The sequence below is a fragment of the Talpa occidentalis genome, unplaced genomic scaffold, assembly GCF_014898055.3.
Source record: "Talpa occidentalis isolate TD23 unplaced genomic scaffold, MPIMG_talOcc4v2.1 talOcc4.7, whole genome shotgun sequence".
Classification (NCBI taxonomy): Eukaryota; Metazoa; Chordata; class Mammalia; order Eulipotyphla; family Talpidae; genus Talpa; species Talpa occidentalis.
In genome coordinates, this window is record NW_023605083.1 from 89,914,983 (window position 1) to 89,938,343 (window position 23,361).

General features: G+C 48.0%; 1 protein-coding gene across 1 annotated transcript in view; it reads left to right on the forward strand.

Annotated features, from left to right (window-relative positions):
- LOC119232347 (uncharacterized) overlaps positions 1-21,110 on the forward strand; it is a 57,466-nt gene extending 36,356 nt beyond the window's left edge. Inside the window, exons 7-10 of the mRNA XM_054689336.1 lie at positions 2,064-2,141; positions 3,804-3,881; positions 20,262-20,306; positions 20,682-21,110. Of these exons, the coding sequence (XP_054545311.1) occupies positions 2,064-2,141; positions 3,804-3,881; positions 20,262-20,306; positions 20,682-20,968 (488 nt within the window). The 3' untranslated portion in view covers positions 20,969-21,110. The remainder of the gene's footprint in view (positions 1-2,063; positions 2,142-3,803; positions 3,882-20,261; positions 20,307-20,681) is intronic.
- Positions 21,111-23,361: the final 2,251 nt, after the last annotated feature.

Consider the following 23,361-nt stretch of genomic DNA (forward strand, 5'->3'; position numbering starts at 1 on the left):
ATGTCCTGCAATGCATATTGTCCATTAGAAATAGACGTAATCATGTAAAATGCTTAAAGCTTTCTATGAGCTTTTGCTGAATTTTTTACCTTTTGGCTCACCTAAGATGACCTGTTTGGCATGTGACCAAAGGGAACCTCAGGGCAATGAATCAGCCACCCAAGGAATCCGTGTCAAAGTGAGTTTGAGCTGCAGCTCCTCAGGCCTGGCTTCCTCCAGCCCAGGTCAAGCCAGACACCTCCAGCAAGGATTCCCCAATAGGCAAGGGTGGGCATGTGTCACTCTTGCACCTTGTGTCCCCAGCTCTGCTTCAGGAGGGAATGTTGAGATTGGCTGAGTGCTGAGCTGCCTGCAAAGCCCACCATGTCTGGAACACACACAGCTCAGTGCCCCTCATGCATGGCAGGATTTGCAACGGTGCTCGGGAACCTTGAAATCCAGGAGTGGCTGAAACAATGATCCCTGGGACTGTTGTCGTTTCCTTCTGAGAGCTTCATTGCACCCCAAACCTACCTCCCTGGAAAGCCCACACTCTCCATGCAGGTTAAGGGCAGGGCGCCCCTCTGAAGGTGGGTGCACCTGTGTGATCCCTGCCTAGCATGGTGAGCGCCCTGATTCCACTCCCTGGCCTGTGTGTGGAGGTGGCTAATGGGGGTGCCCTGCTCTGAATCTTTGCCCTTAGCAGGCCTGCCCTGACCCTTCTACTCCCCTGGCCACACCCCAGTGTGCTTTCCTCTGGGTGACTTCCTGCTCTGGCTGCTTGAGGCCTGCCTGTTCTTCTTACCTGGTGCCCCAGGGCCAGGCCAGGTCTGAGGATACCTGGGGGTGGATGCTCTGAGCTCAACCCCCTGAAAACCCCAACTCCTGTCAACATCAAGCTCAAGGCTGGGACCCCAGAGTCCAGGTCCAGGAGAGGAAAGACTCAGAGGACACAGATCAGTGGGTGTCACCCCACCACCCTCCCCCTCCTGATGAATTTTTGTAGAGCAAGGGGGCACTTGGGTTCATCTGGGAAAGATCTCACTCGGGCTTCCCGGTCAGCAGCAAGCAGTGAGTTTCTTGGCCAATTTCTCCATGAGGTAGAGACATTAGATATATTCAAAGAACAGGTTTATTAGCAACAGGGACAGAAGGGTGAAAGACACTTACATAGACACCAGTGGGCAGGAAGAGTTGCCCTGAAAGGGACAGGTTTGCTGAGAGGCCTGCATGGTCCCAGGCAGGTGACCTTGGGGAGAATGGCCTCTGCTGAGGGAGGTCAGTGAAGCAAAGTCCTGGTGCAGATAAAGGCCAGGCAGGGAGGCTGCTGCCCTGCAGAAGAGAGAATTGGTAAGAAGAAGCACCTATATGGCCACAGGGGGCCAGTGGGGGTGCTGCCCTGAGCCTGTGCAGAGCCTGCACTGATATAGACCTTTTCTTTTTGGGAAGGGTCACTCCTCCTTGGAGTGGCCAGCTTCTTGCTACTGTTGGGTAACAGGAAAAACCAGGAGCGGATCAGAGATTCCAGGACAGGGCTCAACTCCATCTCTTTACCCTAGGGCCTGTGCTCCACTCCCCATAGCATCTGGTCCTGCCTGGGTCTCATGCCTTGTGATAAGGCCTGGTGCCTAAGGGTCCCGACCTCTAAGGCTGGGTTAATGATCATGTTATTCCCCTCGACCCCTACCTCCTTGTGTGAGTCAGGGTTTAGTCTTGGGAGGCCTCCTTTCCAGTTTCACTATTCTTGTCCTCCATCACTCCCACCCCACCAGAGATCCTGAATGATGCCCCCAATGCCCCTGATCCCAGGTGTCCTGACCTTGTGTGGTGTCTCCCTCTCCCCTGGGCTCCTCCTTACTATGGCTTTTCTACCACTTCCCTTTGCCTTCCTCCACCAACACTACCCACTGGCAGGTTTCCTGGGGTGTGAAACTGGGCAATCATTACCAGGAGATGAATGAACCCAATGGAGTCTTGCTTTGGGGGATGGTGGGGTGGGGCCAGGGTGACCACTTCCCTGCCTGCCTAATGCCCCTCACCTCCCAATCCCTCACCCCACCTCACCATCCCTCTCTATCCCTCAGGGAGCTACAATCCTCAACCTCAGCTACCTCTACTCCAGAGTGACTCATGGATGCACAACAACCTACCTTATGCGACTGGTGAGTAGACAAAGTGCCCTCTGCCTGTTGTCAATCTGCTCCCCCCACCACCTCTGCCCGCTGGGCCCCACCCCTGAATCCCCCTAGAACCTCTTCTAGTCAGTTACTGGGGCCCGGTCTATGCAAGGGGAGGTCCCAGATCAGAGGAGGCAGCATTTACAGGCCCTTCATCTGCCAGGTACATTCCCAGCACCCCATGTGCCCTCACCTTCCCGGGAGGGGTGCTCAGAGCCCAGAGAGGAGGAGGCTGACATTCAGAGTGGCCATGGGCGGGACGGGATAGGTGTCCTGTCAGCTCCTGGGGAGACACTGCCTGGCTTCCTGGCTCTCCCCCTTCCCTGCTCTGCCTCGGATTCCCCATCTGCGGAAGAGGAGAGCAAGAACCTGTGCTGCAGACAGCGTGAGGTTGAAGAGAGACCCCAGGGTGAACACGGTCCTGATCTGGGACCCAGGAAATGCACACCGTGTCCTGGGTCTGTCTCCGCCTCCCTGTGTGAGTGAGGACATGTCTCTGAGCCTCAGGTCTCTCCTTGGCATGAGGAGCCTCCACCCATCCCCTCACCCCACTCTGGGGATGCTGGAGCAGCAGCAGCAGCAGCAACAGCAGCAGCCCAGCAGCAGCAGCCCAACCTTCTGTGTACTGAGCACCTCACCTGTGAGCTTCAAAAGGCACTTACACTGCAGGCACACACAGAAGGTTAATTGCTAGAGACCAGCTCCAGCAGAATGTCGTTTCAGGAGTCCCTGAAAGGAGAGAATGGCGTGGGCGAAAACTGAGGGCTGAGGGGAAAGGGATGAGGCAGACACAGACACTCATATTGGTGCAAGTATCTCCTGCTGAGAGTGTCAGAGGGTCTTTATTTATACATTAAGGGGAGCAGGAGCGGTGAGATTACTCAGCATAAGCATTGAAGCAAACAAAGAAAATCATTACATATTTTCTCATGAGCATATAGAGACCCTCTTGGTCTCATACCCAGAGGGCACTTCTTTGATCACCTTAAGAAAAGCATCAGGGTTAACTGGTTTTCTTGGTGCAACTCATTTCCCATAATGGTCAATTATCTAAGACAGCCTAATATTTGGTAACAATTAGTCATCCTATTAAAGTTTCCTGATTTCAGAGTGGGCTTTCCTTTTCCTCAAACGTGGTTTCCTTTTATTGGCTGAGGGAAACTAAGGCTGGTGTTCTGTAACAATTTCTCCCACACCCCTGGACTCCTTCTTTCTTTTTTTTTGCAATTTTTTTTAAAGATTTATTTATATAAGACCCAGGGTACAGGCCAAATGCGTGGGAGTGTGAGAGGATTCACCAGAGACAGAGCGGGCAACAGAACAGGCAGACTGAAGAAATACACTGCTGAGGGGAGAAGCAGGCAAGACAGGAGAGGCCCACTGCGCCATGTGGGACCCTCGCTGGCTGGCCGGCTGGGATCAAACCGGCGCTGCAGAGGCTGTGGACAGCTTCACAGTGCTGTGCTCAACTGCCTGTGCCACCAGGGGAGTACTGGGTAGGAGCTTACCAGGAGAGGAATGATCCCAATGGAGACTTGCCTTGGGGGATGGCGGGGTGGGGCCAAGGGTGACCACTTCCCTGCCTGCCTGATGTCCCTCACCTCCCAATCCCTCACCCCACTTCATTCCCCCCCCCCCACCCTGCAGGGAGCTGCAGTCCTCAAGCTCTGCAACCTCAACTCCAGAGTTACTCATGGATCCAGAACAACTCACCTTATGGGACTGGTGAGTAAACAAAGTGCCCTCTGCCTGTTGTCAATCTTCTGCTCCCCCCACCACCTCTGCCCCCTCGGGCCCCACCCCTGAACCTTCCTAGACTTTCTTCTAGTCAGTGACTGGGGCCCAGTCTATTCAAGAGTGGATCCGGGACGAGAGGAGGCAGAGCTTACAGGACCCTTCACCTGACAGGTGCATTCCCAGCACCCCATGTGCTCTCACCTACCCGGGAGGGGTGCTTGGAGCCCAGAGAGGAGGAAGCTGACTTTCAGAGGGGCCCTGGGAGGGAGAGGGTAGGTGTCCTGTCAGCTCCTAGGAAGACACTGGCCTGTCCTCCTGGCTCTATCCTTTCCCTACTCCGTCTCGGGGTCCCCATCTGTGACATGGGAGAGCAGGAGCCTGTGCTGTAGACTGTGTGAGGGTGAAGAGACCCACGGTAAACACTCGGCACAGATCTAACACCCAGCAGGTGCTCAGGACACAAGACCAGGACACAAGACCTGCAGCCCAGGGGGGCGGAGGCTCTTCATTCCACAGGGAGACCTAAGGCTCAGAGGGGTGTGGAGACTCACATGGGGAGTCGGAGATAGACCCAGGACAGGGTGTACATTTCCTGGATCCCAGATCAGGAGGTCTGTCCAGCAGTGTCTGTCTGGATGTGCCTTTCCCGTGAGCAAAAGGAGAGGTTGGGGAGGGGCCTTTAATGTCTTCATGGTGACTCCTGCCCTTTCTTGGAGACACAAGCACTGGGAGACAGAGCCATGGAACCCAGAACCACATTCCTGGGCAGGGACGTCTCCTGCACTGGCTGCTGCTTAGGGAGTTCCCCACCCCGTTTCCTCCTCCCCGCAGCTCGCCATGGCTTACCTCTTGACTTTTGTTCATAATCTTGCAGAGGAGTGTGACAGGGTCTCCCAATTTGCCTCTCGATTTGCATTTACTTGATGATGAGTGATACTGAGGACCTTTTTGTTAACTTGTTCATCTGCATATCTGCTTTTCGAAAATGTCTGTTCAAGTCTGTTATTAATTGGATTACGGATTTTTATTCTTTATACGTTTTGGACATGAACTCCTTACCTGGTATATAATTTGCTAATATTTTTGCCCACCCCTTGGGTGGTCTGCTCATTTTGTTGACCCAAAATCCCAGGAGCCTCCTTTTGATGTAATACATAAAAATATTTGGTTTGTGACCTCAGCTGCTACAACCCTGGGAATCTCAGGAGTGCTCAGAGGGTCCTTTTATACTAAAGGATGACTGGGCTGGGCCCTAGGAAACTTCAGGGGAAGCTTGGCGACCAGAAAGACAAAGGTTGCCTTCCAGGGGGAGGGTCTAAGAGTTTGAGGATGGGTCCTTTCCGCATGTAAGGCAGAAACCAGTCTCCTTCTGGAAGAGCTTGTTACACAAATAAGGAAGTAAGTTAACATTCAAATACAAATTAGGAGTAAAATCATCCAACATTAAATTGAGAGTAGAATGCAGCCAATAGTCAAGAGACTCCTCAGTGAGAGGGTGTGTCCTATTGTCAATGACACAGTAGATTGTGTCCCTGGGGAGGACTAGGCCTGCAGGCTGCCCTAAGACAGGTGGCTTGGGTTTTTTTTTTTTTTTTTGCTAAATCTTTGTTGATAACACCGTACTTTGCCCTAGAGACTATTTCTAGATCTTGGAAGATGATAATGTGGGTGTGTTTATTCTTGTCAAAGAAGACAGAGGCCGGAATTTCATAGACTCAAGTATATTTAACAAAAGGTCGAGAAGCTACTGCTGTTCAGTGCACAGTTTTATCTAAGGCTTCCAGGGAGAGGGGCTGAGTGAGAATAGGCTCTTACTAAAGCCAAGGATTTCATCAGTCCTGCCCATGCAATGAAACCTAACAATAAAAAGCCTTTTCAGGCTGAAGTTTCCTTGTTGGTGAAACAGGGAGGTACTAGAATGGTGCACCTGGACAGGGCTCATAAGCTTCTGCACTCTCCAAGCCTCACCCTGTGCTGCATCCCTTGGTGGGTCCTGAGCCAAAAATTTGTATCCTAAACCACCAAGGAGACTGCTCCTGAGGCCTGAGGGTCAGTCTAGGAAACTATCAAACCTGAAAGCATTTGTGGGGTTGTGAGGACTTTGGAATTTATCTGCAGGATGAGCAAACAGGGTGGATAATCAGGGCACCTCACTGGCAACTGCCATGTGAAGTGGGGAGTGGTCCTGTGTACAGAACTAAGCCCTTGAACCCCTGGGTCCTGTGCTGAGTCTGGGGAGTTCATGTCAGTATTGAACTGAGTTGTAGGACACCCAGCTGGTGCCCCAGAGAGCTGGTGTCAGGAGGTAAAAACCAAATCCCCTCTTCCAGAATAAATTCTCTACACATGGAGAGGTAGGATCCCCCGTGGAAGCTCAAATTCCTGACATCATCCCTTCTATGGGGCAGCACTTCCAGCTCCTGGTGAATCTGTCAGAATGTCCTCCAGTGTTTATTGTCCATTACAAATAGAAGCAATCATTATATAAAATGTTTAAAGCTATCTATGAGCTTTTGCTGAATTTTTACCTCTAGGCTTCCCTAAGATGGCCCATTTGACAGGTGAGCAAAGTGAGGCTCAGGGCAGTGAAACAGCCAGCCAAGGAGTCAGTGTCCAAGCAAATGTTGAGCTACAGCTCCTCAGGCCTGGTTTCCTGCAGCCCAGGTCAAACCAGACACCTCCAGATATGATTACCCAACAACAAGTTCACTCTTGTACCCGGTGTCCCCAGCTCTACTTCACATGGGAATGTTGAGAATGGCTGAGTGCTGAGCTGCCCACAAAGCATACCCGGCCTGAAAAACACACAGCTCAGTGCCCCTCATACATGGCAGGATTTGCACTAGGGCTCAGGAAGCCCTGAAATCCAGGAGTGGCTGGAACAATGCTCTCTGGGACAGCTGGGGTGTTCCATGGAAGGATCAGGAATTCCCATCTTCAGGTCACAGTCATTCAGAGTTCAGAAGATAAGCCCCTGATACAGGAGGTGGGGGTGGTGAGGAGCAGGTATAGTTGAACATTGACAAACAAGGTCATCTTACAAGGCACTTGGAACAATTATGCCACCACACAGTGTCAGGAAGCCTAAGGCAAGGAGTCTGGCCTTCCAGCCCCAGCTATGAGGGGCCACTGTGGCCAGACCAACTGCCAGGAGGGCTACCAGGAGACCAGTTGGAATAGTAAACCAGAAGTCACACACGTGGAGGGTCCTCAAGCTTCTGTCCTCAAGCATAGACTGACCAGTTTCCCGGTTGTGGTAGGAGCAGGGCTGCTGTCTGGAGCCGGCTGGGTGGGCTGACCCTTTCACAGTCTCGGCGGAGAGGATGATCCTGTTCAGGGACTGCTCTCCACCCACTAGCTAAAGCGCCTTCCTCTTCTGGATTGCAGGCTCATTTAACTCTGCAGTGTGTACCCAGGGGTGAAGCCTGAGACCCTTAAATCAGGAGGGGTAGTTAAAATAACAGTGGAGGGGCCAACCCATAGGGGGTTGAGAGGTTCATTTTTCCAAACTTTTACCCAGACAGCACATCACCTGGCTGGTAGGGATGTATCTGGGACCAAGGGGGATGGGTGGTCTCTCTAAGGAGTATCCTTGAAGCTCAAAAGTGTAGTGCCTGTAGCCTGGAGCTGTACTGTCAGATTTTTAGCCCCTGAGTGATGCCATTCTCCAGGGACACTCCCCAAACAAGGTGGAGGTCCTGCATATAATAACTGAACAGGAGAAAAACCTGGCTTCCAGGGATACGTATTCTGAGGAGGGCCTGAGGAAGCAAGTCCGGCCATGGCACACGTGTCTCCTGCACAAATTTAGCTAAAGGACTTTTAATAGTACTTTTCATTTGCTCAGCTTACCCTGGACTCTGAGGCCGGTGTGCTGTCTGTAACTTCCAGGATACATTAAGAGCTTTAGCTACTGACTGGATGACGTCTGCCACAAAAGCCAGGCCATGGTCACTGTGTATTGTCAGGGGAAGCCCAGATCTCGGGGTGATTTCTCTTAAAAGTGCATTAGCCTCCTGCCGGCCCTTTCCCTTCGGGTGGGATGAGCTTCTGCCCATCCAGAGTAAGTACTCGCTGATACCAGGAGAGGCTTGCTCCCCTGCTCAGAGGGATGCCAGTAAAGTCCACTTCTAAGTCTTGGGAGGGAGCTGTTCCCTTCCTTTGTATTCCAGGTGGGGGCTGGGAGCCTGTTTAGCATTATTCTTAACACAGACTACATGAGGTTCACTAACTGACCTGCAAACTGCAGGCTCTTGCAGGTTGATCTAAAAATGCTCTTGGATGAGTTTTTCTAGGGCCATTTTTCCCAAGATGTGTAATCTGATGATATTCTAATACAAGTAAAAAAATCACTAGTATTATTTGAAACAAAACTTACCAAGAATCAGATTTATCTCCAACAGTCTATTCAGTCCTTTGCATGAAATTTTCACTGTCAAAATTTCCATCAATTGGAATCAGTTGAGGTGTTTTTCTAAAAACAATTTCAGAAACAATTTCTGCAGCTATCAAACCATTGAATATACTATTACAGGACAAAAATCAAAATTTACAATTTGCATACGTATCAGGTACTGAAAGGTTTTTTTTTTTAAAGATTTATTTATTTATTTGTTTATTTTTTTAAAGATTTGTTTATTTTTGCATACAAGAGCTGAGGTACAAGCCAGAGATGTGGGGGGTGAGAGGATTCACCAGAGACAGAGCAGGGAACAGAACAGGCAGACGGATTGAAATAATGCTGCAGCGGGCAAGACAGGAGAGGTCTGCTGCACCATGTGGGTTGCTTCCTGGCTGGGGATTGAACTCATGATGCAGTGGCTGCAGATTGCCCCCTAGTGCTGTGCTTAACCCCTGCGCCACCAGGGAGGCCCCAGATTTATTTATTTATGCATACAAGAGCTGGGGCACAGGCCAGAGATGCAGGGGGTTGAGAGGATCCACCAGATACAGAGTGGGGAACAGAACAGGCAGACGGACTGAAATACACTGCTGAGGGGAGCAGGGGAGAGACAGGAGAGGTCTGCCTTGCTATGTGGGTTTCTCCTTGGCAGGCCAGGGATCAAACTCGTGCTGCAGAGGCTGCGGATTGCTTCATAGTGCAGTGCTTAACCCCTTGTGCCACCAGGGAGGCCCAGGTACTGAAAGGTTTTATGAAAGTTTCAGAACCCATTGTTAACATTTCTTTTCTTTTTTTTTTCAAGATTTATTTATTTATGCATACAGGAACTGGGGTACAGGCCAGAGATGTAGGGGGTGAGAGGATTCATCAGAGACAGAGTGGGGAACAGAACAGGAAGACTGATTGAAATACACTGCTGAGGGGAGCAGCGGGCAAGGCACGAGAGGTCTGCTGCACCATGAGGGTTGCTCCCTAGCCAGGGATCAAACTCGTGCTGCAGTGGCTGCAGATAGCTTCACAGTACTGACACTTAACCCCTTATGCCACCAGGGAGGCCCCACCAATGTTAACATTTCTGTGCATGCCAAAGTTTTACTTTTTTTTCCCAAGTGACAGTGGTTCCCTTTCAGTATTACTTCACCAGGTAAACCAAATAGAACGAATTCATCTAGGGCCTCCCCTGGTGGCGCAGGCTGTTGAACACTGCTCTGTTAACAGCTGTCTGCAGCCTCTGCAGCACCTGCAGCCTCTGCAGCACCGGTTCGATCCCTGCCAGCCTGCAAGGGACCCACATGGCGCAACAGACCTGTCCTATCTTGCCCACTGCTCCCCTCAGCAGTGTATTTCTTCAGTCTGCCTGTTCTATTCCCCTCTCTGTCTCTGGTGAATCCTCTCACCCTCCCACGCCTCTGGCCTGTGCCCCAGTGCTTGTATAAATAAATAAATCTTTTAAAAAATTAAATAATTTTGAAAAATACTGCCAGCATAATTGCATGATTCTAGATGTTATTTCACATCTCTTAAGCTTTGAAAGGAAAAAGATTGGTTAGAGTATGTTTGTCATCGCAGGGTTGTTTAGAAAGTGAATCCTGGAATATCCTGCTACAGTAGCTGGAAAAGAAGAAAAGTTAGTAACATTTAAGTTTTTTCTTTTTCTTGAATAAATATCTCAGGTCCTCAATGGGTTCATAAGACCAGTGGGTTTTTGTCTCTGGATCATTTCCTTCTGGGGCTTTCTTAACTCTGGAATGATGTACCCAGGATGCTTAGTAAAACGTCATATAGACCAGTCTACTTCTCTGACAGCTGGTTTTGGGCATCCCCACTCTGCTGGGTCTTCAGTAAGACCTGATCTCCAGGTCTGAAAGGATGCAAAGGTTGATCAGGAGGCACAGAGATCCTCGAGGTTGCAAAGTTGTGGATCACTGCCAGAACCTCCTGGATATGTTTCACATATTGTGTGATCTGGCAACGTTGCGCTATTTTTGGACTGGCTTTCAGAACTGAGGCCTGGAAGAGACTTCCGAACTCATTTTCAAAGGGGCTTAATCGTAGCCCACTTCTAGGTGCCACTCATCTGAAGGAGGCAAAGGATAGTACCTGGTCCCAACGAAGGTGTGTTTCTTGGCACAGTTTTGCCAAGGTGTTCTTTAAGGTGTGGTTCATTTTTTCGGTTCGTCCAGAAGATTATGGTCTCCATACAGCATGCAACCTCCAGTGGATCTGTAACACGTTGCTCACTGCATGAGTAAATTCAGAGACAAATGCCAGCCCATTATCACTCTGGATGGGGTCGGGCAATCCAAAGCAAAGGATTATCTTCTTTAGCAGCTGTTTTGCAACCTCAGAACTTCTTCTGTCTTGGTGGGAAATGCTTCCACCCATCCCGAGAACATGTCCACAAAAACCAGTAGGTATTTGAAATTGCCTATTGTTCTAGGCATTTGCATAAAGTCCACTTGCCAGTCCTCAAAAGGACACTTCCCCTGATACTGAACCCCAACAGCTTTAGGGTGTGAGTCCATCTTGGGGTTATTGCTGGCACATATTTGGCAATCTCGGGTGATCCGTTGTGCTATTTTATGTAAATATGGGCCCTTCAAATATGGGTGCACTGTCTCTAATAAGGCATCTCTCCCATAGTGTGATCTTTAGTGCAGATGTTTTAGCACTGGGAGGAGTATCAGATGTTTTAGCCTCTGGGAGGAGTATCATCCCATGGGCGTTTACTCTCCAAGTGGAGCTGGGGTCAAGCTCAGTAAATCCCCATGCACGAGCTCTCTCCTCATCCCGCTTGGTGTATTTAGGAGCATACTGAGTCAGGTCCACAAGATGGATGAGTGCACCCTGGAGAGTAGAACGGACAGTGTGGGCCTTAGCCACCCGATCAGATGCCCTGTTGCCCTTTGCCATGTCAGACCCACCCTTTTGGTGGCCAGGACAATGCACCACAGCAACAGCTGATGGTAAAGCTACTGCCTTTAGCAAGGCTAGGATTTCTAATGGGCATTTGACGTCCTTGTTACTGGCACATAGGAGTTCCCACTCCTTCCAGATGGCCCCATGCATGCGGAGAATCATGAAAGAGTACTTCAAGTCAGTAAATATATTGACCCTTTAACCTTTTGAGAGTTCCAATGCACGGGTCAGGGCTATTAATTCAGCTCTCTGAGCTAATGTACCTGCTGGAAGAGTCTTTGCTTCTACGGTGTTCTGGAGTGTCACCACTGTGTATCCCGCACAACAACGGCCTTGCTCCATGAAGCTGTTGCCATCTGTAAATAGTTCCCACTCTGGACCTGGCAGAGGCTGGTCAGCCAGACCTGGTCAGCTAGCATACACTGTGGCAATGGTTTCTAAATAGTTATGGATTAAATTTTCATCCTCAAGCCTGTCTACATTGCTTCGAAGCAGTGTAGTAGGATTTAAGGAATTAGAAATCAGCAATTAGAAACCAGGATTAGAAACATTAGGATTGTCCAACAGAGCTGCTTGATATTTTCCCATTCACCCGGCAGTCAACCAAAGTCCACCCTTCTGCTCCAGCAATGTCAAGACCTGATGTGGCACACACACAGTGATGGGCTGACCCAATGTAAACTTCTCTGCCTCGTGTAGGAGGTCACAAGTAGGAGCCACAGCACGCAAACATGGAGACCATCCCTTAGTGGTGTGATCCAATTGTTTGGACAGATATGCAATGGGCTGCATTTCTGGTCCCAACAATTGGATGAGCACTCCTTGGTCAACCCCCTGTCTCTCATGTACATAAAGTCTGAATGGCTCCCTAAGATCTAGCAGCCCTGATGCAGGTGCTAAGATCAACTTTCCCTTTATTTCATCTCAGGCTCTTTGACATCCTGGAATGCATGACAAAAGTTCAGAGTCCAGGACTTTGAGAGCATCCTATAAGGGTTTTGCTATTAATCCAAAATTAGGAATCCAAATCCTGCAAAACCCAGCCATACCCAAAATACGCGCAACTGCCTTCGGTTGCTGGGGACTTTAAAAGCTGAAATTACCTGTTTTCTTTCTGCCATCAGGCTTCATTTGCATTTCTTAATCTCAGACCCCAAATATGTCACCATTTGTTTACATATCTGTGCCTTTTGAGGTGACACCTTGTAGCCACATTCTGCCAGGTGGTTCAATACCAATACGGTATTCCAGACAATATTCATAGTCTGGACTTGCAATCAATAAATCATTTACATATTGTAATAAGATGCCCTGGTTTAATTGAACCTTCCTGAGATCCCTGGCTAGTATTTCCCCAATAGTTGGGGAGTTTTTAAATCCCTGTGGAAGCATAGTTCAGCAATACTGGAGAGTGTTTTTGGACTTACGGTCTTCCTATTCAAAGGCAAAACTCAGTTGATCAGGGACATCTATTGGGACACAGAACAAGGCATTCTTAAGGTCTAGTACTGAAAACCAGATCAAGTCACCAGGTGTGACAGTTAATACGGTGTAGGGATTAGGCACAGTTAAATGTATATCATGGAAAATTTCATTAATGGTCCTTAAATCTTGAACAAAATGGAACTTGCCTGTATGGGGTTTCTTTACTGGCAAAATTGAAGTGTTATATGGTGAGCAACAGGGTCAAATGGGTCCATATTGAAGGAATCTTTTATTTTTTTCATTGATTTATTTACTTATGCATATAAGAACTGGGGTGTAGGCCAGAGATATGGGGAGGTGAGAGGATTCACCAGAGGCAGAGTGGGGAGCAGAACAGGCGAATTGACTGAAATACACTGCTGAGGGGAGCAGCAGGCCAGACAGGAGAGGTCTGCAGCGCCATGTGGGTTACCTCCCTGGCCAGGGATCAAACTCGTGCTACCGTAGTTGCAGATAGCTTCACAGTGCTGACACTTAATCCCTTGCACCGCCAGGGAGGCCCCTGAAGGAAAAATTTTAATACTGGCTCAATTCCTCTCAAGGCCTCCTCTTTTAAAGGGTATTGCTTTCTCCTCAGGGTTTTGCTCCCCTCTATCACCTCTGTCTTTACAGACTCTGCATTTTTCACATATCCTGGGGTTCCATCAGACCATACCCATTTACTTACTCATAACTCTTCACCTTTTTGTGGCACATTCTGAGTAAGTAGCATCTGGAACTACAGAGCACATTCTGGAACTAACTATAGGTGAAGCCTCTGATTTCAGGATGAGAATGTAGTTTGTATATTTAGCTTGCTTAAAATGTCACAACCAACTAGATGGATTGGACACTTTTCCAGGTACAGGAAGCTGTGCTGGAGCTGTGTGCTGCCCAGCTGGCACTCTAGAGGATGTAAGAAGGCTTTCTGTTGTGGCCTTCCTGTAATCCTGGTGACTGACACTGTCTGTTTGCTCACCTTTTCAATTTAGAGTTCAAAACAGAGTGTGTTCTCCAGTGTCCACAAGAAATCAATCAGCTACCAGGGGCTCCAAGGCGGTTATGCTACTGGGATTTTTAGATCTAGTGGAGCCCCTGGGCCCTCTATTCTTCATCTGAACCTTCTCTATGAACTCTCATTTGTCTCCTTTCCTTTGTACTTGTCTCTTGATTTCCTCAACTCTGTATTCCCTCCGATCTTCATCTGAGCCTCTACTCTGTGCTACCATGTTTCCGTTCCTCTCTCCTTGGTTCTGGATTCTTTGCACTCTGTCTATATTCCCTCTTGTAACTCCTGCGTGAATCATCATGTTGTGGTGTTGATGTCGTTTTAGGAGTTGATGGGTTTCGAGTGCGGGGTCCTTGGGTTCACTCTGGGAAAGGTTTTGACACTGAAATTTTAGGTATTCAGGCCTAGTATTGATGTCATTTTTGGAGTCAGTGGGTTTGGAGTGCGGGGTCCTTGGGTTCACTCAGGGAAAGCTGTTACCCAAGCTCCCCTTCCAGGGGCATGTGGAGCGTTTCTCCATGGGCAGAGGTGTTAGGTGTATTTAAAGAGCAGGTTTATTAGGGAAAAGGACAGAAGAGTAAAAGACACTTGCACAGACACCAGCAGGCAGGAAAAGCTGCCCTGAAAGGGACAGGTTTTCTGAGAGAGGCCTGCATGGTTGCGGGGGGGTGGGGGCGTGCCTTGAGGAGAGCGGCCTCTGCTGAGGGAGGTCAGTGAAGAGAAGTCCCTGCAGGTACAGGTCACGGGCAGGCGGGAAGCTGCTGCCCTGCGGAGGGAGAGAGCTGGTGAAAAGAAGGATAGTCACAGGTGAGCAGAGGTAGTGCTGCCCCTTTGTGGGAGCAGCGTTAGATTTAATCATCTTCCCTCAGTAGGAAGGGGCTCATCTTTGTGGGTGGATGGTTTGACCCTTAATCTCCAAGTCTTCACCTTCAGGTCTGTGCTTCTGACACTCCCTACAGCATCTGATAGTTTCTATAGCTGGATTAATGGATATGTTGATTCCTTCTACCCCCAGCCTCCTTGTGTGAGACAGATTCCTGAACTGGCGGTGTCTCAAGTCATTTTTTTTAAAATGTATTTATTTATGCATACAAGAATTGGGGTACAAGCCAGAGTTGTGGGGGGTGAGAGGATTCACCAGAGACAGAGTGGGAAACAGAACAGGCAGATCGACTGAAATAAACTGCTGAGGGGAGCAGCGGGCAAGTCAGGAGAGGTCTGCTGCGCATGTGGGTTGCTCCCTGGCTGACCCGGGGATTGAACTCGTGCTGCAGAGGCTGTGAATAGCTTCACAGGTTGTGTCTTAACCCCTTATACCACCAGGAAGGTCCATCCAGTTTTTCTTTTCTTATCCTTCATCACCAGCAGTGTAGGGGAGTTCCTTTTTCAACATATCCTCTCCAGTATTTGTTGTTGCTAGTTTTTTTTTAAATATGTGCCATCCTTACTGGTATAAGGAGGTATTTCGTTGTGGGTTTTATTTGCATTTCCCTAATTATGAGGGATGTTGAACATTTTTCCATATACCTGTTGGCCTTGGCCATTTGGATTTCCTCTTTGGAAAGTGTTTTTTTAGCTCTTCAACCCATTTTTTGACCAGATTGCTTATTTTGTTTTTGGGGAGTCCTGTGAGTTCTTTGCAGAAACTTGTCATAAGTCCTCTGTCAGTTGCCTGGAGTGCAAAAATTTTCTTCCAATCAGTAGGGTGTCTCTTTGTTTTGGTTAATGTCTCTTTTGCAGTACAGAAACTTTTTAGTTTGATGTAATCCCAGTGTTTATCCTTTCCTTCATTTCCTTGCTTTGGGGAATGAATTTTAAAGATGTTACTGAGATATATGTCACGTAGAACTTTACCTATATTTTCTTCTATATATTTTATGGTTTCAGGTCTTATGTGCAGTTCTTTTATCCATTTTGAGTTGATGTTTGTACATGGTGAGAGGTAGTGGTCTAGTTTCATTCTTTTGCATGTGGTGGCCTAGTTTTCCCAGCACCATTTATTGAATAAGCTGTCCTTGTTCCACTGCATATTACTTGCTCCTTTGTCAAAAATTAGTTGCCTATATATGTGTACATTATAACTGGGTTTTCTATTTGATTCCGTCAGTCTCTGGGTCTCTTTTTGTTCCAGTACCAAACTGTTTCAATTATTATGGCTTTGAAGTATTGTTTGAGGTCTAGGAGTGTGATAGCTCCATTCTCCTTCTTTTTAGTCAGGAGAGCTTTGGCTATTTGAGGTTTTTTATGGCTCCATATGAATTTCATCAATATTTGCTCTATTTCTTTGAAGAATGTCATTGAGATTTTTATCATGATTGTGTTGAATCTAAAAATTGCTTTTGGTTGATGGGTTTTTAATAATGTAAATTCTTCCAATCCATGAGCAGGGGATGTCTTTCCATTTCATTTTGTCTTCTTCTATTTCTTTCAAAAATGTTTTATAATTTTCTTTGTATAAGTCACTCACCTCCTTGGTTAAAGTTTATTCCCCGGTATTTAATATTTTTGTTTCAATTGTAAGTGGGATGGTTTTCTTAATTTGTTCTTCTTCAAATTGATTGTTTGCATATGAAAAGGCTACTGACTTTTGTGTGTTGAGTTTGTATCCTGCTACTTTACTAAACTGGTTTATCATTTTAATTAATTTTTCTGTCCTCCAGGTGATTTTTAACAAGTTTGCAATCATATATCTAGAGGTGTGTGAGCAGGAGGAAGGCACAGGTGGGGCATGCAGAAGCACAATAAGGTCTTTTGGTTCATATTAAAAACTTCCATTTTTTGGAGCTACCAGCAATTCCACTCCTAGGAATCTACCCAAAGGACACAAAAACATTAATTCAAAAAGATACCTGCACCCCTATTTTATTGCAGCACTATTCACAATAGGTAAGATATGGAAACAATGCAAATGCCCAAAGATATATGACTGGATCAAGAAGATATGGTACATATACACCATGGAATATTACTCACCAATCAAAAAAGATAAACTCATGTCATTCCCAGCAATATGTATGGAACTGGAAATGATTATATTCAGTGAAATTAGCCAGAAAAAGAAAAATATCAGGTAGTTTCATTTATAGGAGAATGTAAGGGAACTAAATAGGGGAATAGGAAAAAATAATTACAATAAATTAAAAAACAAAATTAACAGGCAATTATGAATCAGACACATTCTGCAGGGAAGGGGAGTGAGAGGGATCAAAACAGAAGGAAAGAGCACAAGGGACTATGGTGAAGGTGCATGGGTAAATTGGTGGTGGGAATTTTACAGTGACTATACCTAAGAGGAGAAAGCATATATTGTACAAAAAGGAAGAATGATGTAAAATACATATAAAAAAAAATAACTAAATGAAATGAAATGTAAAAAATATTAAAAAATAAAAGAGAAATTAAAATGCCAATGAGAACTCTCTCTGCAGCATCATGTCCTCATCTGGTCAGAGTTCTTGCAATCAAATAAATTCTGGTTGATTTAAGCAGAAAAGAATATATAGGGTGATATTAGCTAGCTTGCAGACTTAACAAAAGATTAGGCAACAAGCTTATAATGAAAGGTTGGGAGCTTTCATGGTAAGAAAGGATGCTGAGAAACCAAGAACACAAGCAAGATCACTCTAAGAAACATATTCACAGACCTCTACTGCACAAACAGCTACTGGAGGACTATTCTTCCATGGGGATAACAGACTCCTCACCACACTGCTGCTGCCAAAACCATCCATGTCTTTTCATCTGTGCTTCATCCCTCAAAGTCCTAATGGGAACATTCACGTAACTCAGGTGTCACACAACTGTGTCACAGCTGCCAGGGAGGTCAGCTTCCCAGGAAGGCATCTGCACTACTGCAGGCAGGGGGTGGTGGGGTGTTGACTAAGGAAATAGCAGTAGAGATGGAGAGAAGTTAATAGACTAGGTGTATGTGCTGGAGAAAGAGCTAATAGGATGTGGTGCATGGGGGGAGATAAAGGTAGGCTTTACGATGACAATGATGCCTAAAAGAGGGATGTGAATGATCAGTGGGTGATGAGGCCATTTCCTGTGTTTGAGGTAAAATGGGGAAGGAGCCTGCTGAAGAAAGAGCTGGGCATCAAGAGTTCAGTCTTGAATGTGATTTAGAAGAGGGATGAATGCAAATTCTCTGTTGATGGAAAGTGGATCAGATTTCAAACCCATACCATACACATGCTTTGGACTACAGAGGAGAGAGTTTGTTTTAAGATGGAGAAGATGGAGGAAGAACAATATGGAAAAGATGGAGAGACAAGAATCTGGTCTAGGAGATGTGGTTACTTCATCTATGCATTACCCAACTATTTATCATCCTTTTGAGTCGGGACTTGTGGAAAATTAGGAAAAGTGCATTGTCGGAAGCTGGAAATTCATTTCAAGAGAGATCATCTGAGTGTCCCTATGGGGCTGAGCAGGATCAAGCAGGTGTCAGAAAGACTCCTCTTGCAGGATGAGCAGTGACTTTTCACACCACTGCTCTTTCTCTGCTCAGGAACAGAAGCTCCACTTTAAGAGCCCCGAGGACATGCATCTCGTCCAGGAATTCTCCATCGCAAACGAGAATTCAGAAATCCTGGTGACATTAACATATTCTAGAAAAAAATGCTTTGATGACCTTGACCTTGGTGAGACCAGATAAATCAAGACTAGTCCTTATAGTTCAGAAGGGGAGAAAGTCAGCATATATGTGTGTGTGAGTGTGTGTGTTGTGGGGTGTGTGTGTGTGTGTGTGTATGTGTGTGTGTGTGTATGTGTGTGAGAGAGAGAGAGAGAGAGAGAGAGAGATTTCCACAGTTTGCTAAGGAGAAGAAAGAGCCTACATAAGTTATTTGGCTTTTTCTAGCTCTGCAGCAGAGGCATGGCAAGAATGTGAATTACAGTTAGACTCTAAGCCCCACAGACCATCCCACCCACCATCATGTCTACAAACTGTCCTTGAGTAACAGATGTTGACATCCTCAAGGCCTTTGGCAGTTTCCTGTGATAGCTTGGACATAAGATGAAAGATTGAGAATTAGCAACATACAGGGTTGCATGAGTTAAGTCAACTTTGGCAACATCAAATGCTCCAACCTGAGTCACTCTGCTATTTTCAAGGCAGAAACAGGAAATTGAATAGCGAACCTTCAAGATTGGGAGAAACTTCACAATCTCTTGGTCCAGCACCAATAACACCAAGACCCAAACCCCCTAAACAGGACTTGCAGAGACAACCTGTGGGAATGCAGGGAAACTGCCTCCCGCGCTGCCACCCACAAGCACAGCGAGGAGGAAGGAGGGTGACTCGCTTCCCCCCTGGCGTGGGAGACTCCACAGCTGTGAACCAGCCAGCCCCGGGCAGGCCTGGGTTTGAGTCCTGCTCCTGCTCTTATTTGCTGGCTGATCCTGGGAAATTTACTTCACCCCTTGGAGCCTCAGTTTCCTCATGTAAAAAATGAGGATCAGATTGTCTAACTTGAGGGCAGTTGGAAAGCTTAAATACAGTGATCTTTGCACATGTCTCATTCGGTGGGCCTTAAAAAATAGTAGCACCTGCGTCTTCTCCTCATAGTAAAACAGTTTCTACCTCCTCTCAGTCTTAGTTCTGTCCCCTGGAGCTGACAGAAGAATTTTTTTTTTCCTATGGGAAAGTCCATAGATGCATAAAGACCACGACCCCAGCTTCTTTGCATCTCCCCTTAGGAAGCTGAACATCCCTGGCTCTGTCCATCTTTCCCCTGATATTGTGGTTGTCAAACTCTTCAAGATTTGGTCACTTTCCTCAGCAGATGCTCCGTCTGTGGCTGAGTCAGGGGGACTCTGAGACCACCCGTCATCATGGAGGATGTGGGACACCCTCCCCACTTCCTCTTCATGCAGATGAACCTCATGCTCCCAGCACCACACCTGAACTTCCCTCTCCCTGGCCCCTCCCTGCATCAGATGACCCTAAGCGTGGTCTGTCAGCTCCCAGGTCTCGTCCACATGAGGGATGTGGGTCCCTCCCCCTCCTAATGCAGGTCATATTTAAGACCATTAATCTGTTATTGGTTATGTTCCTTTTTCCTATTGAAATGTACAAATACTTTCAAGTGCTAGTTTTCCCTGATCTTAGCTTTTCATTCTGACATCCAAATCCAGAACAAAGTGGATCTGATCTATGAGATTCTAGAGGTTAATCCAGGATATGTCGGTAAATTTCTTCTCAGATACCAGAGCTCAAATAGATTAAGTAAGGGACATGGTGAGTTCTCCACCAGGATCTATTTAAGCTGAGGCTAGATTAAGCCATGTCTAAGCTAGTGTGGGAGAAATTACTGTTACTCAATGTGTATCTGCCTCTCTCTCTCCCTCCCACCCACTGCCCCATCATGACACATGGGCCTCTGTTCCCCATGCGCTAAGGAAAAGTTTAACCTAGATGATCTCTGAGATCCCTTCCAACCTGACTCCAGATTCCATAATAATTTGTCCATAGCTTGTGCTCAGAATCACAGGATCTCAGAAGGGGTAAGCTACTGGGGATTATGTGGACTAATAACCTGCACCGTTCAAATGCTTCTCTCTGTGTCCTCAGGAGACCTCAGACCTGCACCCGCACTGGATCCTCCAGCCCCGCCAGGTCAGTGGCAGCTGTGAGAGACACGGGAGCCAGGGGAAGATCTGGGCGCGCCATGTGGCCCTGGAGGGAGGGAAGAGACCCTGCAAGCACACAGGGGCAGGCCCTGGAGCACCACACCTGGAGAGTGGTGTGTGCCAGGGCAGGTCCCACCCATTCCTACTGTGCCCATGAAGTGGGGGTCATGGCACCCAGCCCAAGGAGAGAGCTCGGCTGGATAATGATATGAGGGAGAGCGGAGGTACCTTCATGGTGGCCAGATGCATCACGGGGGAGGGGCCAGGTGCAGAGGAAGTGATGGAGATGCTGGAGGTGGGGCCAGGGCAGGCTGCAGTGGGAACTGCTCTTGATTCACCGTGGCCTCACCTTCACCCCCAGGCACACCAAGGATGACACACTTCGTGGACCAGTATCGAGTGCAGCTGGTGGATCGAGTGACATCAGTGGACCCCATCCTGGACAGGCTGCTCGGGCAGGTGTTGAGTTATGAGCAGTATGAGACCATCAGGGCCGAGGCCATCCCGCAGGGCCAGATGAGGAAGCTGTTCAGTTTGCTCAGGTCCTGGAACCGGGCTGGCAAAGATCTCCTCTACCAGGCCCTGAAGGACACCCAGCCTTACCTAATTATGGATCTCTTGGAGAAGGGGCACAGTAGAGGACACTGAGGGGCTCTTGCCCAGCTTGGCAGGTGACTTCTGCACACCTGAGTCCTGGCTCTCCTGGTCACTCTTGAGTCTCGTTTTCTTCATCTCTAAATAAGAGGCATCTGAGATGCGTTCTCGCTGTAAAGTTATCGACTCTGGGGCCTCCCCGGTGGCGCAGCGGTTGAGCGCTGGGTTGCGAAGCTGCCCGCGGCCTCTGCGGTGCTGGTTTGATCCCCGGCTGCTCCCCGGCCACTGGAGGAGGGTCCCACATGGCGTGCAGACCTCTCCTGCCGCCCGCTGCTCCCCTCAGCAGTGTACTTCGGTCCTTCTGCCTGCTCTGCTCCCCGCTCTGGCTCTGGTGAATTCTCTCACCCTCCCGCGCTTCTGACGGCACCCAGTGCTTGTATAAACCAAACAAACAAACAAATAAATAAATAAAACATGCCTCTATAAAAAAAAAAAAGTTATCGACTCTGAAAACCCCTCTCTAGACTGTGATGTCCATGCCCAGGGGTACCACCCAGCTGCCCCCCTGGCTTTCACAGGCAGCTGCCCAGGTGGGTGACAGCATCTCAGGGAATGACCTGCTGGAGCTGAGCCTAGGCACCTGACAAGACATCCCCCAGAGCCTGTGGTGTGGACCCTCCCTGGGCAAAAGGGGTAGGGCCATGGCACTGGCTACTCTGGCTTAAACAATGAAATTGGGCACCTTTGGGGTGGGGAGTGTTGAATGGTTTTTATGGGTCCAAAATCCAGATTTTTTACTTGTATATGTTCAGCTTGTATTTTCTGTATGTTCTGTTGTCTGTGCTGTGACTGGAGTCTAGGTGGGTCCCAGGGACAGGAGAGGGTGAGGCAGAGCCACAGGGAATGGAGGCGAGGTCCCAGTTTAGATGTCTCCTCCTGTGCAGACATGTCCTGATCCGGGCTCAGGACCCGCTGTCCCAAGTCCCTGAGGGACATGTGTCCCCACACGAGCATCAGCACCTGGCCTTTTCCCTCCTGTTCCACTGCTGGTCTCTAAGTAATGTTCACAAATGTTCCAGGGCCCATCCATCCTCAATGACCCTCCATTCTGTTACAGATTCTGGTGGGCTTTTCTCACTTCCACCAATTGATGACCAACAAATTTTGAATAAACCAATAATAGGTTTTAAGCACAGAGTGCTTGGTGTGGATCACACAAGGGGAGAGAGGCAGCATTTCCTGGTCACACTCTCAGCCTGAGTTTGATGGGGGCCTGGATTATGAGGTTGATCACCAGAGTGGGCAGCAGGGAGCAGACCCTAGAGTTTCAGGCTGCGCATAGGAGGGCATGTGCAGACAGGTGACAAGCTTCTTCACACGTCACGTGATTCATGAGCATCTTAGTCTCCACCCAGGGGTGTGGTTTAGCCAGCTAGTGAGTCCTCAGTCACTCCTGGTTCTCTGCCATCCGTGTCTGGGGGAGCATCTTCTTTCAGCTGGTTCTGGAGCCATTGCCTGGAAACAGGAAGCTTCTGCAGGTGTAACTTCTGGGTGGTTTTGTGGAATTCCTAGTAGCTTGGCAGCTCTATAACAGGCAATTTAGGCAGCAAGGTCTAGGCCCAAGTGGCCCTGTGACAGTTGCACATACTATTGACACATTAGAAAAACTCTACTACTAATTTTGTCATATATTGAGAAAAATCGATCTGATCTTTCAGGGAGCCTACTCCTACAACTCCATGAGACAGTCTGCTTCCTTATATTTTCTTATTTTTGTTTTTCCTTGATATTTGCTACTAAGAATATTAAAAAAAAAAAAAAAAAAAGCAACTGGGCCTCCCTGATGATGAGGGGTGAAATCTCAGAGCTATCACTGCCACAGCGTGAGTCTGATGCCCGGCCAAGGAGCTAACACACAAATGGCACAGCAGACCTCTCCTGTTTCACCTGCCGGTCCCCTCAGCAGGAAGTAGACCCACCAGTCCTGCTCCCCACTTTATCTCTGTTAAATTCTCTCAACAGTGCCCCCCTCCAGCTCGATCCTACACCCCAGTTTTTCAGCATGAAAATAAACAAATTATTTTTTTTGAAAAGCTATAAAAAAATGTTTTTTATCTCTTTTGAAGTAAGACAGGAACCTAATCAAATTACTACCATTTACGGTGTCCTTACATCACTGCCAATTCCCACACATGCACTACACCAGCTCCTTGTTAGAAGAACATTTCCTTCCATTGACCAAGGTCCCCTTGTCCTAACTCAGGCACTGCCAGAGCCAGCCTCCCCCACCCTGCTACAGGGACCAGGGGGCATGTGCACAGCATGAAGCTGCGTTCAGGTTGGAGCAGCAGGGCAGAGGCCGGGTGCACAGGGGCGACCATGAGGAGTGTGGTGGGGGTGAGAATTCAGAGCGGGCACTGAGATGTGGGCAGTGAGGAGAGGGAGCC